Below are 15,211 nucleotides of genomic sequence, written 5' to 3'. Positions count from 1 at the left end.
CTGTTTTCTTACGCAATTAATCTCAATTGAGACACACACCAGGGTTGTGCCTCTGTCATAATTTAATTTAGAATAACAAAGGAGCTCTAACATATTTGTGTGTCTGTGCTTTTTTTCTTTGGAGTTTATCGGCAATGCAAGATTGCCATGAGGAATTTGTTTTGGTGAACTGCAATAAACATTAACAATGCAATACATTATAAAATATAATAAAGTATATTACGACAGTACAGCACAATTTAAAGTGTACAAATCAACATAAAGCAGCATGTCTTAATTGTTGTTTTATTTTGTACATGTTCTTTGGCATTCATAGCTTCATATTTAATTGTATAATTCCACTTGTATGATGGAATATCCCTCTCTATTGCTTTTCACATTTGCATTAAAGGCTTGAGAAGAGGAAAAAACATTAAAAACAAGAATACATAAAAAAAAAAAAAAAAAAGATTAGTAGCCTAATTTTAACTTGCCCCTGAACAGATTGTTGATTACAAATTTAAAATGGTTTCATGGTCTTCTAATCAGTTCAGTCTACTCTACTTGAGAACAACAAGGTTTATTATTACAATAAAAACAACAACAACAACAACTACAGCATCTGTCTCATTATACATTATATTCAAGTCTAAACACAAATAAATTATTATTTGCCCTTAGCGCTCCCAAAAAGTGCTTCATGTGCACATCTTCCTCATTATCTGAAAACTGACATGTTGGACTAATCGACAGTCCATCTAATCCAACAAGGATAATTCAAAGATGATTTTATTGCATCTGTCTGTTGCAATTGTTCATGGCCAGTCTAGTTTTGGTTTCCAAGACTTTAAGGCCTCAGGATTTCTTCGGTTTGCCCGAATAACTACAGATGCTGTCTTGATAGCAGTTTAGTTCATGCTTCACAACCTCAAACGTGGGACGGCCCTCTGGCTCTGCACTCCAGCAAGATGTCATGATGTTATAGATGATCTCTGGACAATCGGCTGGTGAAGGCATTCTATAGCGTTTTTTTGTGACGAGATCATACACCTCAGAATTATGAACACCTATAAAAGAAGATAATGGCTTGAATTCAGACTCAACTGTTAAGGACTTAAGGCTGCAAGGCAAGAAACCCAAGATGAACAGGGCAAAAAAACAGTTCACTGATTACATTTAGCATCACAAACATTTTTTATATTGAAAGTTTTCTGAAATGTTGCAAATGAGGCATTATCTAATTAAATATTCACAAATTTGCATACTTTTCTTGAACAGAAATCTGAATTCCTCTTGACTTCTTAAGGGGTTTACAGAAGGAATTTTTTGATATCCCATTTTATCACTCTCAAAATATTGTCAACAGCCAAAAAAAAAACATTTTTCTCCATGTTCTCACATGTGAAAAAAAAAAAACCCTCAGAAAACGCCCCTTTATTTGTACTGTAACTTAAATCGACATAGATAAAGTACAATAAAATAAACTTAATATTTTTATAATTTATACAATAATAAAATATATAATAATAAAATAAAAATATGATTTAAAAATGATAAATATAAATGATAAATATTCTTAAGTCTTAAACAAAAAATGATACAACAATTAGCATGTTAAAACTGACCTGGGTAAGGCATGGCTCCATGTGTGACAATCTCATAAAGGAGAATCCCAAATGACCAGACATCAGATTTAGTTGAGTAACGGCCAAGCCCTATAGCCTCAGGTGCGGTCCATTTATATGGTATTTTCTTCTCATCAGATATATAAACAGGCTCCTAGACATGTTAAAAGACAACTTCATTGAACAAACGCATGCGCTGAAGAGCACTTAAAAATGATTGTAAAATCGCTCTTGGGAATGGTTAAATTAGATTGTTCGGTTTCATAATATATACCAAAGCTATAATTTCACAGGATCAGGATCACAAAACCATGTTCCCTACTGCTATTTCAACAAAGCAGGAAGCAAATGTCCCTATAAACAATTTCAAGAGTAATTTCCAGGATGCAGTATATTTTGTAAGTTGACAAAATAAGGTGCCGGTACTCGCTTTTGTGTGCATGCTGGTATGTGTAGGGCCCTATAATTTCCGCGATCACGGAATCGCGGACGGAATCGCGGAATTGGCAAATTAACGCGGAATCTAGTATCAACGCGGAATTTCGCGGAATTTTACATATTTGGAATAAAATTCTGTTTTTGTGTGGGAGACATATGTATACAAACGTATGTCTGAGGAAAATCGCATATTACTGAAAGAACGAGCAGAGAGAGAGGCCCGGTCGCGCGCGCGTCTTCAAACTGTCTTGCTCTCTCTCACTCCCTCGCGCTTATTAATCTAAATCAATTGAGAATTGACACAATGGTAAAAGATCGGAAGAACGAAGTTTCACGTGGAGCATTCGGATATTTTTTTCCTGAATTAGGCTACCGCTGGGTGTGAATTGTGCCAAAAATAAACTTTTTTACCTTGCCTTCTCTGAGAAGCGTTCTGCCCATTCAGCTGACATAAAAAACACTTAATAGCCTAAACTAAACAAAACCTATCCAATGATGAAATGTTTTCTGTGTTGACAAATCTTGTGCGATGTCCTAACTGCCGGGATAATCACACAACGCGTACAAGTCTGCTAATGATACGTCCGATTCGCGAACTAATGACTCCTTTGAACCGATTCACTTTAATGAATGGTTAAAACAACTGATCTGTCCAACACTGAATCGGTTCGGTGTATAACAAAATCGGTAACACTTTACAATAAGGTTCCATTTATTAAACTCTAGTTAACTAGATCAGTTAACATTAACTATTAATAAACTGCACTTCTACAGCATTTATTCATCTTTATTAATTTCACCATTTAGTAGCCTACATTATTTAAATGAAAAGTTAGTTAGCTTAATGCACTGTGTGAAGTAACAATAAAAATATAGGGTTAGGGTTAACTAAGATTAACAAAGATTAATAAATAAATACAGTAACAAATGTATTGCTCGTGGTTCATGTTAGTTAGCCTAATTCACTAATGTAAACAAACCAAACCACATTTAACACCTCTTAAAATGAGAATTTTGTTTGTTACCTCAATAAATTTAGGGTCATTCCTATTTTATTTGTGTACATTTTAATCATTAACATTAAAAACACTCTTTTTACGACTAAAATAACAGTAAAGGGTAAAAAAAAAACTGAATTCCCAAAAATTAAAACGGAAAAAACGGAATTTGCAAAAATTAAAACGGAAAAAACGGAATTTGGGAAAAAATAAAACGGAATTTGGGAAAAAATAAAACGGATTTTATAAGGCCCTATATGTGTATATATCTATCTATCTATATATACACACACATGTAGTGTGTAATAGTTAGTAACATAATATACTGTACATTTAATGTAATATAATCTGAATACTTTTTGATTAACTTTTGGCCTAACTAGTTTATCACATATACAGTCTCTCACTCACACACACACAAATTATATATATATCAATCACTTAAGATCCAAATTGTGATCAAATCAACAAATCAGCATAAAAATCAGTTTGCTCACCTTAATGACTCGAGCTAGGCCAAAATCACCAATTTTGCAGATGTATCCCTCTCCGACTAGAACATTTCTTGCAGCAAGGTCTCTATGAATACTGTTATGTGCCTCTAAATATACCATCCCATCTGCTACTTGAGCTGCCATGTCGATCAGAGACTCCATGTCCAATACCATACCCTCTTGACCTGAATGATGGGGAGTGATGTATAAGATTATGAGACAGCATTATCAATGCAAGACATCAATCAGTTATATCTAGGGGACAGTGACTGACTTCTGAGGAAATTAAGCAGGTCGCCCTTCTCTATTAGTTCGGTGATGATGTAAAACGGGGTGGAGGAAGAGCAGATGGCAAAGAGAGAAATCAGGTGCCTGTGACGTAGACGCTTCATGATCTGCACCTCCAACTGAAAGTCCTTCTGATTCAGAGCATCTGTGGTAAAAAAAAGAAAAAAGAAATAGACAAATATATGTATTTTTATTTTTTATTTATAAAAATATATTCAGTATTTATTAGAAAATCAGCATTTTTACCTTGTTTACCAGAAAAAATATATAGATACATTAACTTCATTGGATAACTCCTTCGGAAAATGTTCTTGTATTTTTTTATTTCTTGTTTTAAACATATTCATTAAATTTAGTTCGATTTATGCTTAAAACAAGAAAAAATAAAGTCATTACATAAAGCAAATTTATCTTGTTTTAAAGTTTCGATTTTTTATTTTATTTAACAAGGCAAAAGTGTATTGCAACATATAGTACAACATTTATTCCACATTACTTATTTTTCTGTTCGAGGTATTCAGTTGCAGATTTACCAGTGTAATGTTGAGGATCACTTGCCATTCTGCATGACTTACATCGTGTTCAGCCTCAGCTCACATTTACCTCACCAGTAATGTGTGCAATGTACAATCTGAAGCCGTTGGCTGTAAGGTATTCATGCCCTAAGGCTGCAAAGCAGGTGGTTGCCTTCATAAGGATACATTTATTTTGTCTGAATTATGCAGTTGATTTTAGCCCAATGTCACATTACCCATTTACATCCAAAAATTGCTTATCCATGTCATGCTTCAGTTCCTTCCCTCAAGGCGATTCCAGAACACTGACTACGTTTACATGCAGCCAATAACCCATTCAAAACCGGAATATTAGCAATAACCCGGTCGCGCACGGCCATGTAAACACCGGCAAAAACCCGGATATGCTCATATCCGGGTTTTTAAAAACCCTTTTCTAACCCGAATATTTGGTCATGTAAACGCGTATCGGCATATCCCCATCAAAAGGAACATTGATTTGTGTTCTGCGCATGTTCTATTCGCAAGGAATCTTGGTCTTTTGAGTAGAGACGGCGCATACAGAAACCCGCGTGCAGTATACCGGAAGTAAACAAGAAGTAGAGGTAAACATGGCGAGACGCAGCACAGCACCACACTTTTGGAGCGAGGAGGAAAGCGCAAACAAACACGATCGCTATCTGCCTCGAACTATTCATTATCCGCGTGCTGCTGCTGTTGTTGTTGTCTTTGGATACAGGAAGAAGAATCGGAAATGACGCATATTGCGTCTTAAGGTTGTCCGTACGTCCAGACGCTAACCGTGCGTCGCCGTTTACACCGGGATATTGCCAATTGATTACAAATCCCATGTATACAGGAGTAACTCTCTCTGCTCACGCATGTAAACGGGTTATTCCGAATGTTTCAGAAACCCAAATAGTGACCTTAACCCGACCATAACCCGAATTTTAACAGCTTGTAAACGTAGTCACTGTAACTGGGAAAAGAATTCCCAGCAGAGCCTGTGGTTTTGTCTGGAGTATTGTGTATCTTACCTTTGAAATGTTTTTACTCGGATAAAAGTGGTTCAAAAACTGGTTTGAGTTTATTCTCTTTCCTGTATGAATGTGTTCATGTTTAATTCCAGCCGTGTATCTTCTTCTAAGGCACTCAAAAACCTCTTTTGATCCGCTGCATTAACTTTATTTTTCACTGCATTAACTGCTGTCAGTGTCAAGTAAATGAATACATACACACTCTTGTGTTTAAAGCTATGAAAAGGTCATATTCAGCATTTTTACAACAAACAATGCCTATCTGAATCAAAGATTGTAATATCGATGTGAAAATGTTTTTATCTTTAAAAATGTTTTTTTTTAAGATGACAGTCCTCTCATATTTTAGAATGAATTAATTGCAGAGTTTGTGGAATTTCTTCATTTAAAGCTTCAGACTTTCAGGTAACAACATTTTTTTTTTTTCACATTTAAAAACAGCCAGAATTTCTTTTGGATAAAAAGAACAGGCAGAGTTGAAACTAGAAGACTTGTAAGTTGCATTTGTAAAGGTCTGTGACACACCAAGCAGACGTCAAAGAACTAGCGGTGACGAAAGCTATGTTGCCGAAAAGCTGCACTTGAACACACTTAAAGGACTACAGCTGGCTGCCAACTATCTTGTGCGTTCTGCGCCTGCATGTAGTGAAATAACTGTCTATATCAGCAGGTATCAATAGTCTATGTTCATCATACCAGTCACGCTGATCACTTTCTTCATTCCAGGCGGCTCATGTTGTTATGAAAATGTTCTTGTATTTGGAATGCTCAGTGCTTTCATCACTTTAGCTTTTTTTCTTGTGCACTGACTCGCGCGCTAAACTGAACGGCCAATGATCTCTCACCAATGATGATTCAATATCCTGCTGATGTGAGCCTGACAACAGCTGACAACAGCAAAAACTAGCCCGACGTTGGTCGATGGCCGACCGTGGGATTGATTGGTGTGTCATTGCCCCTTATATGTTATTTTGCTGTGCAACATTTACATTCTTATTTTTAGCTCTGCTCTGTGGCACCACTAGCTATGAGCTCACCGTTGTTCTTGAGGATTTTGATGGCCACTTTAGTGTGATTCTTCCACGTGCCACTGTAAACTTCAGCAAAGTGGCCACTGCCCAGCTGCTTCTCTAAGGTAAGTTGTTCTTTAGGCACCTCCCATTCATCGACCGTGGAGGGTGGCAGATTCTCAAGCCGGGGCTTTTTCTACAGGAAGATGAGTCAGTGGTGTCAGGAAGTAAGTTTACTAATGCAATTCATTTTATTTCTGCTACTGTATATATATATACACACGTCACATATTTACTGGGTTGGATGCTTTACATTTAGACATCAGCATGTGTTTGCTGGAGGACTGAAAAATAAGTTTCTTGGTGTTGCAAATATTAAGTCTCTAATGCAAATAGACAGAAGCTGGTGTTCTCATAAAAATTAAGAAACTCTTTCAATCACTTCCTCATATGACAAAACTGAAAGAGAATGTGAGAATAAGGGAGATAAAAAAAACAAGCATAAGAGGAGAATGGGGGAAAATGGGAAGAGAAAGAGAGTCTCACCCGAACACAGGGTCGCTTCAGTTGGTCTGAAGTGAATAATGGGTGAGTTCGATAATATTCAACCACCTCTAATACACTGGTGAATGTAGGAGATGGATCCACATAGAACTTTCCACCAGACTGGTAGATCTTGAAGTGCTTTGCTTTGTCCTGTGTCCTCACTAAGAGAGAAGATTCAGAACTTCAGCCTCCAATAGCAGCTTTAAGGATATGCGGTAACAGACTCACTATTGACTATCAGAAAACAACATACACACCTGAGATCACAAAGCCTGTGCTGTCTGTCTCACTGATTCGTACAAGGAAGGATCCATTATCATTTCCAGCAAACATGAGGTGACTCAATGCTTCAAAACGGCTCATCTTTCCAAAAAACCACCTAAAGATACAGAAAACACATGGGTTGTACAGTATAATTTCCTTTAGGGTACAATTGATAGCACAGGTGTTTATTAATGTATTACTAATTTGTGATCCTCTACTATTTAATTCACATTCCTTTGAATCAGATCTGTTCAATGAATCAATCACCAAACTGATTCTCAAAACGGTCTGAACGATTCATTCACGAAACAGACTAATCAGTTTCTTCCGTTCAACTGTGTTTCAGTTCACTTAGTAAAGGGCCATTCACACCAAGGGCTAGAACTATAAAGTTTTAATAATCATTGTGGTTCTATGAGAATAGGGAAGTCCACATCACAGCTACAACAATAATGACGCAGAGAATGATATTGTTGAAATCACTTTCAGAGCAATATTTCCGGTTGATGGATGATAGAAACGTTGACAGCCATTCAGAATCCATCCTGCTTTAAAGAGCTTGAGTATTTAAAGAGGCAGATGACAAAACTGCATGCTTAAAATAAACATAAAAATATCCTCCACTGGTGTGACACTGTCACGTTAATATAATTATCGATATAGTTATCTTTATATTTAACGGTATTGGTGTGAACAGGCCTTAATCCTTCACAGCTGTTATTAGCTCACTGGAGAAAAACATTATCAGTGAATAACAACTTAAATTTCTGTCATTTCTTCACCCAAAGCTTCAGTACCAAGGACGTTATGAATTTTTTTTATGGTACTATTACATGTTTTTTTTTTAGCCTTGACAGCTTCAGCATGCATTCGGGATTGGTGGGAAGGGGAAAAAATCGCACAGGTAAATGCAAGTACACCTGGCTGCAGCTTGCAGATCGGGGCGGGGCTGCACATGTCGCTCCGCGCACACTTACTCTGATTGGCTAATTGGAAGCGATCGGGGTCAAAAGTCTTTAAACAAAACGCGTGAATTTTGACTGCGTCAACACGCACCGTTTGTCCGTGTTAACGTGACAACACGCACAGCATCCAATGAAATTGTTGTATTTGAGACTATATTTGCATATGTGACGGGATGGTACGTTGGTATACAAACATCAGACGTCATGTTTATTCATGAAGGATGTCGTAATGGTATACTGGTATGCACGTATGCAAACATCAGATGTTGTATTTGTTCATGAGGGATAATGCATTGGTACGTTGTGAGTGATTGAAGACATGTCAGTCTTATGTCATGATTTGTCACGCCCTTTTAAGTTGTTCGTTTAACGTTCTTTCTCAAGGTAGAAAGGTCAACAGCTTAAACGATGGCTCTTAGAATGGCTCTATTATTTTAGCAAACTGCCAAAAAACCTTTTCAGACTGTGTGCAGCTGAACCAAGAAAAGCTTAAGATTGCATGGTATCTGCATGGTATTGCATGGTAAGCTGATAAGCATGAATGGCAGAAGAAAAGACTGCAATTAAAAAACAAAACAAGAGAAAATTATTTTAATGCAAGCAATTAAAAAACGGCACACATCAGCTGTGGAATAAAAGAAAAGAAATGCATGATTAACTAGATCAAGGCATACTCCTGTCTTAATTTAAACCCTGTCTGGGAAACCACCACCCACAAAGGTTTCACAAAGTTATTCTTACCACTGTAACTTATAGCTTCCTAAAAACAAGTTTATGGGTAAATAAATTAATAATTACATTTTCTAAATGTATTTTGTTTTCTTTTGCTTTTTGTAAAATGTAAAATTCTAATAAAAAATACGGGAAAAATATATAAAAAAAAAAAGAATAAAAAAATATATCAGGGCTCAACATTAAGCCTTTTCATTTGATTGTGCTTGGGTCGGTCATTCACTTGTCCGAGTAAAAACATTTGTTTGTCCAGGAAAAAAATTGGATTTTTTTTTGTGTGTGTGTTGTAAATATAATTTATTCCGAAACAATATTCTCATCACTGTTCAGTCAGCTTTGACATATATAAAGTGGCATATTTATAATATTTTAACCTTTATAAAGGGCATTTTTCCCTAATCGTTTTAAATATATGCTTCATCTTTCATTTAAAATTCTTAAAGAAGAACTCGGCAACTCTAGCGAACTCTAGTAACTTCTTCGCTGATTTTCGCGCCAATTTCCAATTTCTGTCTTGCCGGGACGGTAGTCCCCAAGTTGCAAGGTTGGTTTTCCGCCTGGGAACGCTGGGGGGAGGGGAGAAAGTCACCAATATCACCAGAACAGGTTGTTTAACCATCCAAATGATTTCTAGACAGTTTTATTAAGTTAAAAAAGTTACCAAGTTCTCCTTTAAATTTGATCAATAAATTAAAATATAATAATAAGATGCTAAAGGGCTGTTACCAATCAAATTAAACTGCATTAAATAATGTAATGAGATTATTTTGAATATTTTTTGAATATACAAATAAGAAATTTTGGAAAGAATGACGCTTTTAAACATTAAACTAAACCACCAGTAGGAGGCGGCAGGTGACCGTCTTAAAGGGATACTTCAGGATTTAACATTAAGCTTTGTATTAGTAGAAAACCTGTAGTATTTTCGAATTACCATGCTTTCCACCCTCATATCCCCCTGAGTCGAGAGATTGTATTTTTTGTCTGGAAAAAATCCTCAGATGACGCAAAAATCGTCATTTTGCGTCATTGGAGGATTTTCTGGCCAGAGGCTAAAGACTACAGCCAGTAGGAGGAGCTGTCCCGCATGTTTTCAACCCGCCCATAGAGGGTGGGATCTCACTCACAGAATGTACACATAGTTTCAGCCGTCTTTCTTTGGAAGCTAAGCTATCAGGCTCTTGTTCTGTGGAGAAAGCTGAGTAGTAGGGGTTACCATCCTCTTTTTCCCGGACATGACCGGTCGTTGAGATCGTGCAAAATGTCCGGGATTCGGCTTTTGCCTTCTGCAGTCGCCATTCATTGTTTACATGCACACCTTTTGTTTCAATCTAACTGAATTCATTCCGATTGGTGAATCTGAATGTAGTGTTTACATGAACGCTAAACAAGTGATCGGTTGATGTGCGTTTTAACATTGCTAAGAAAATTCCTGCTCCTCCGTGAGAGATACGAGACCGGCGCGTCTCAGTAATGACGCCACCGGCCTCGCGCCGTTCTCCCGCGGCCCTCTGCCTCGTCCTGCTCGCCACAGTAAACATGATGAATGGCGACTGTAGAACGCAAAAGCCGAATCCCGGACATTTTGGGCGATCTCGAAATCCCGGGCAAACTCGTCACGGAGACTCACTAGTAGCCTAACCTTGTTGTTTTCAACTGCGCTCTCTTACCGGTAGGCGTGGCTTGGGAGTGGCCTCCTAGGGCAGCGAAGCAAGTGCATTCTGGGAGTTGTTGTCTTTCATCCACAAAAGCCAAAAATACATTTTCTGGCTTTTCTCAGTCTAGAAAGCTCCAAATTCAAAAATTTCTTCAAATTTCTTCTACATAAATGACCTATTTTAAATACACATTCATCTTTCCAGAGGTGAAGTATCCCTTTAATGAGTGAGTTATTGAGTCATTTATTCAAACGATTCATTCAAATGGCTGATTCATTCAGGAATGATGTGAGGCAGTTGTAAATGAATAGGAATTCATTGAATCTTTGACTCAACCGATTCGTGCAAAACCCTGTATCATTCGGTAATGAGTTGAGTTTTCCTTTGAGATGCTCGTTCAAATCAGTCGTCTTAACATAGTAAAACTATGTGTCTTTAAACGTACTAAAGTAACACGATGACAACTGACGCCTTAACACGACCAGAATGTGCATGTCTACACACAAAAGAAACACGTAAAAAATTGCCGCGGACAAACAGTGCGTGTTGACCATAGACTGTAAAAAAAGATGGACGACGCCCCTTTGCTCTCTTCCATTGGTGAGAACTGAAGCCGCCAGTGTCCTGATATGGCGCTGACATTTTGGGACTTGAGTCTGCGCAGTAGCGATCTCGGGACCAGACCTGCGCAGTAGTGAGCAGGAAGTAAAGCCGCGAAATCAACAACCAGCAACCTGTCTGTCTTCTAGTAGCTGTGCCAAGAGAAATCTGAATCATTCCCTTCCGAAACTTGCAGAGACGGAGAGTGTGAGTAGGAGGTGTCCATGAGCTAGGAGCAGGAGAAACTTTTGCTAAGTATTCTGATTAATTATTTTGTCATTTTGCCTCCACGTCCCCCCGATTGCCTGTGAGCTTCTCCTCCTGTCCATACGGTAATTTCTCTACTGTGCGACAGAGAGTCGCGTGGTTAATTATGACACAATCGTTAGCCTATTTTTACAAAAACTACTTCTACGGGGCCATAACGTAAGATACAAGGTAATGGAGCCTTTTATACATTTTCTTGTTTCTTTAGAAATAAAGAATGCACAAATGGAGTCTTTAAACGCCTCAGATGTAAAGTTATTCGCTGTTAAAGTGACGCCAAAATGAATGGGAGTCAATGGAATGCTAACAGCAAGTGATGGTCTGCTAATCAATGGCGGCCCTGGGGAAGCTTCAGTTTTTTCTGAAAGATTACCCCCTTGGTTCTCACCAATGGAAGAGAGCAAAGGGGCGTCGTCCATCTTTTTTTTACAGTCTATGGTGTTGCGTTCAACTTTCACGCATTTAAAGACTATTAATTGGCCCCGTTCGCCTTCCATACTACGAGTATAAACCTAGCTTTATTCGTCTTCAATAGGCATTCATGATAGAATGGAAAATGTGTTCGTAGTTGGTGTAGGTCAGAGTCCACATAAATAAGATGGAGTTGAGCTCAGTCTAGAGCACACCTAGTCTAGATCTGAGACAACTTAAGTTGTTTTCTGTTAACTCGCTATGTCCATATAATTATCACTAAGTTTTTAGCTAGGCCTACTGCAAGTTTAATCTTCTACATCAGCCGAATTCACAAATCAATGTTTATTGTGAACCAATTGATTTAAAAGGTTAAAAAAATCGGTCACGAAACGGAGATCTTTACTTTAATTAATTAAAAGAGCTAATTTAATTAACTTTAATTAATTAAAAGAGTATAGGCCTACTTCATAAAGTGAATCACAATATTTGACCGCGGGGGTTGTGAGAAAATGATTTTCGGATACAATCTGAGCCATGGTTCGAATTACGTGGGAGCCAGTGGGAGCTGAGCTCCCATAGAGAGAGGATGAGCTCCCATGAAAGCAGTAAAATCATACACCTGTGGGGGTCTCTAAAAATCATCAGCACCATTATTTTAAATTACAAATAAAGCACTTTTTCCTTCAGACTACTGTAGCATGACTTGAAGACAGGACAAGATGCCAAACACATGGATCTCACGGGATCTCGGATCGTCATCACACTACATCCTTATGCTTAAATCAAGTGATCAAAGTTCTCGTTGCCGCTGCGATCAGTGGCGCGGTGTTTGTTTGTGGCTCGCGCACAGTCTTCACTCGAACGCGCGCTTCAATCCGTTGTGTAGACTCTCTATTCGTTCCGGTGAAATTACAAAACAAAATGCTCACAAACGTTTCTCTGTCTCATATACAACCACTGATAAACATAATCGGATTTGATAAAAAAATAAAAAATAAAAAAAACACTATATGAGTACGGCTTGATTCGAACCCAGAACCTCTGACATGCTTGGCAAAAGTTCTACCACTGGACCACACTTAAATATGTCAGATCTATATCCTCATTAAACGACAAATTAAACCAAATGTACTATTTAAATTGAATTGTGTTACCAACGCTTTTTTTTAATTAAATTTGAATTATATTTACAAATTTTTATATTTTTATATTACATTATTAAAGGGGTGATGAACTGAGAAATCAAAATTTCCTTGAGCTTTTGACATATAAGAGATCATCATACTATAATAATATCCTGTAAGTTTCAGAACTGAAAACTACCTTGTTAGTCCAATAAAAGCTTTTATAGACATCAGGCTCAGCAAACGACTCGTTTTTCAAAGTGGGGAACTATGACGTCAAAGAGGATAAAACACCGCCCTCCACAAAAGAAGATCAACGCCTACTTCAACACGGCCTGTTTAGCCCCGCCCACCGATTCGCCCAAACATGCTAAATAACATAGGACGACATGATGATTGCTTACCGGATCGAGCTACTTCCAAGCAATAAACATGCTGTTTACTAAATATTGTGCAGTGCCTGGTTGTGGAAGAAGACAGTCTGCATAAGCTTCCTTCGGATTCCAGCATGGTTAAACTTTATTAAATCAGTCAATCACAATTTCCCGACACGGATCTGCCAGCAACATGTAAGTAACCATGTGTACTCTAATGCCTGATCTGCGATCAGTGGTTTCTGTGTAATTATTCAAGTTCAGATTCTCTTAAAATCGTTCAATACTGTTTATGCATCAGTGACTAAACGATCAACTTCACATAATTTCTCGTAGTATTATGAAAATAATCCTTTTTAAACTGTTATTAAATTAGATTAAATCAGAAAGCGATCAAAGAACGATCCCTTTCCATTCGCCCAAGCTGTCAATCAAGCACAGCGCGAGCCGCGAGAGCTTATCTGGACACTTACCAAACTCGTGATGAAATAATGACACTGTTACACTACACAACGAAGCTCTTACTGTGTATTCACATCGTGTTTGCACTGTGATTTGGTGTAAGCATTTGTGAGAGTGCAAAAATTGCGTTGCAATGATAAGATCTTTATTCACGCGATCAACAGACTGTCTGTCATCTGCTCAGTCAAGCTCATCATGCTGCAACCTTTCATGGAATAGATTTAAATATAATGCTTTAAACGATACTTTTCACGATTTGTTAATCTCGATAGCTGTAATAGTAAAAACGTAGTAAAAGTTTTCGAGAGAGTTCATGTAATACTAGCTATTTCATATGCAAGCATGTCAGCCAATCACAGCAGTGGGCGATTGCACTGCAGTCTCACAGCAGACACGCCCCTTCAAACGGAGCGTTCAAATCTGAGCCTGAAATCAGGCTTGGAAAAATGGCTTTTATTTATAAATTATGACAATTTTTGATGTAAAAATCATACTAACATTATAAGGGCACCCCAGGAAACATTATAAAATAATAAAACAATCCAGTTCATGACCCCTTTAAGCTACGCCGCGCCTGCTCATATGCTACTTTTTTTAAAAAAAAAATTTTTTAAAGAGACCCCCACAAAGATGAAATCATAATTCGAACCCTGATCTGAGCTAAAAATGAGTCGAAGTGTGATGTTCTCAAATCTAATTTTGGCCACCTGAAACGGAAACCTAAGTTTAATCGCCTATTCAAGGGCGTGCATTTATTGCATGGAAGTGTCTAAAATGTGTGAGGACAGTTCAGTAATAAAAATGTTACTTAATACTTCAAGCTGAATTTACGAAACTGTTTGCTGAAATAACCACAACATTAACAACAGCACTGCAATAAAAACGCACTGTGTAATAGTGTTAACAAACTACTTTTCAGAAGTAGCTTGACACTCACGGTTGAGACTCTATGGATTCCGCTCGCGCCAGATAATTGAACGGAACAAAGCCGGTGGTCACACTGCCGAATGAGTCGATTTTCTTCGCAGTCCACCAGTCACCGGAATTATTGACAATCTCGAACATATCACCAGCTTTGAACGACAACTCCTGTCCGTCGCGTGCCTCAAAGTCCCATAGAGCAGTATAGACAGTCACAGCACTCTTCGGACTCGGATGCTGAGGTGGCTGAGGCGGCGTGTACCGATCAGTCTCTGTATTACCGGGTCCTTCGCCGCCCGTACAGTCACTGTCAGTCTTCATGCTGTTTTCTCCATCGTCCGCTGAGGATCCGCATATTCTGTCCCAACATGTCTTAAGACATGGGCAAGTTTTACTCAAACATTCCCCCATGAGATAAAACCGTCCCCGAGAGACACCTCTAGAGGATTCCCATACGAGTCTACTAATTTAGGGAACTGACATTAGAGTGAAACCTTCCG

The 15,211-nt window shown here is 38.0% G+C and overlaps 1 protein-coding gene across 1 annotated transcript; it reads right to left on the bottom strand.

The window, feature by feature from the left end:
• Positions 1–201: 201 nt before the first annotated feature.
• ptk6b (PTK6 protein tyrosine kinase 6b) lies at positions 202–15,195 on the bottom strand. Its single transcript, XM_079850080.1, has 8 exons — positions 14,728–15,195; positions 7,188–7,309; positions 6,931–7,091; positions 6,412–6,580; positions 3,809–3,967; positions 3,538–3,719; positions 1,605–1,758; positions 202–1,046 (listed from the first exon to the last, which is right to left on the bottom strand). Exons 1-8 carry the CDS (start codon positions 15,120–15,122, stop codon positions 835–837), a joined length of 1,554 nt encoding a protein of 517 aa, XP_079706206.1. The 5' UTR covers positions 15,123–15,195; the 3' UTR covers positions 202–834.
• Positions 15,196–15,211: the final 16 nt, after the last annotated feature.

This window comes from Squalius cephalus (genome assembly GCF_949319135.1).
Source record: "Squalius cephalus genome assembly, chromosome: 18".
Taxonomy (NCBI): Eukaryota; Metazoa; Chordata; class Actinopteri; order Cypriniformes; family Leuciscidae; genus Squalius; species Squalius cephalus.
Note: the sequence above shows the minus strand (reverse complement) of the source record. Positions and strands in the feature narration are given on the sequence as shown.

Coding starts and splice junctions, on each gene's coding strand:
- ptk6b (XM_079850080.1), bottom strand. CDS start 15,122: ATGGGGGAATGTTTGAGTAAAACTTGCCCATGTCTTAAGACATGTTGG. Junction 7,310..14,727: donor GAATCCATAGAGTCTCAACC/GTGAGTGTCAAG, acceptor CTGTATCTTTAG/GTGGTTTTTTGGAAAGATGA. Junction 1,759..3,537: donor GCCTAGCTCGAGTCATTAAG/GTGAGCAAACTG, acceptor TAACATGTCTAG/GAGCCTGTTTATATATCTGA.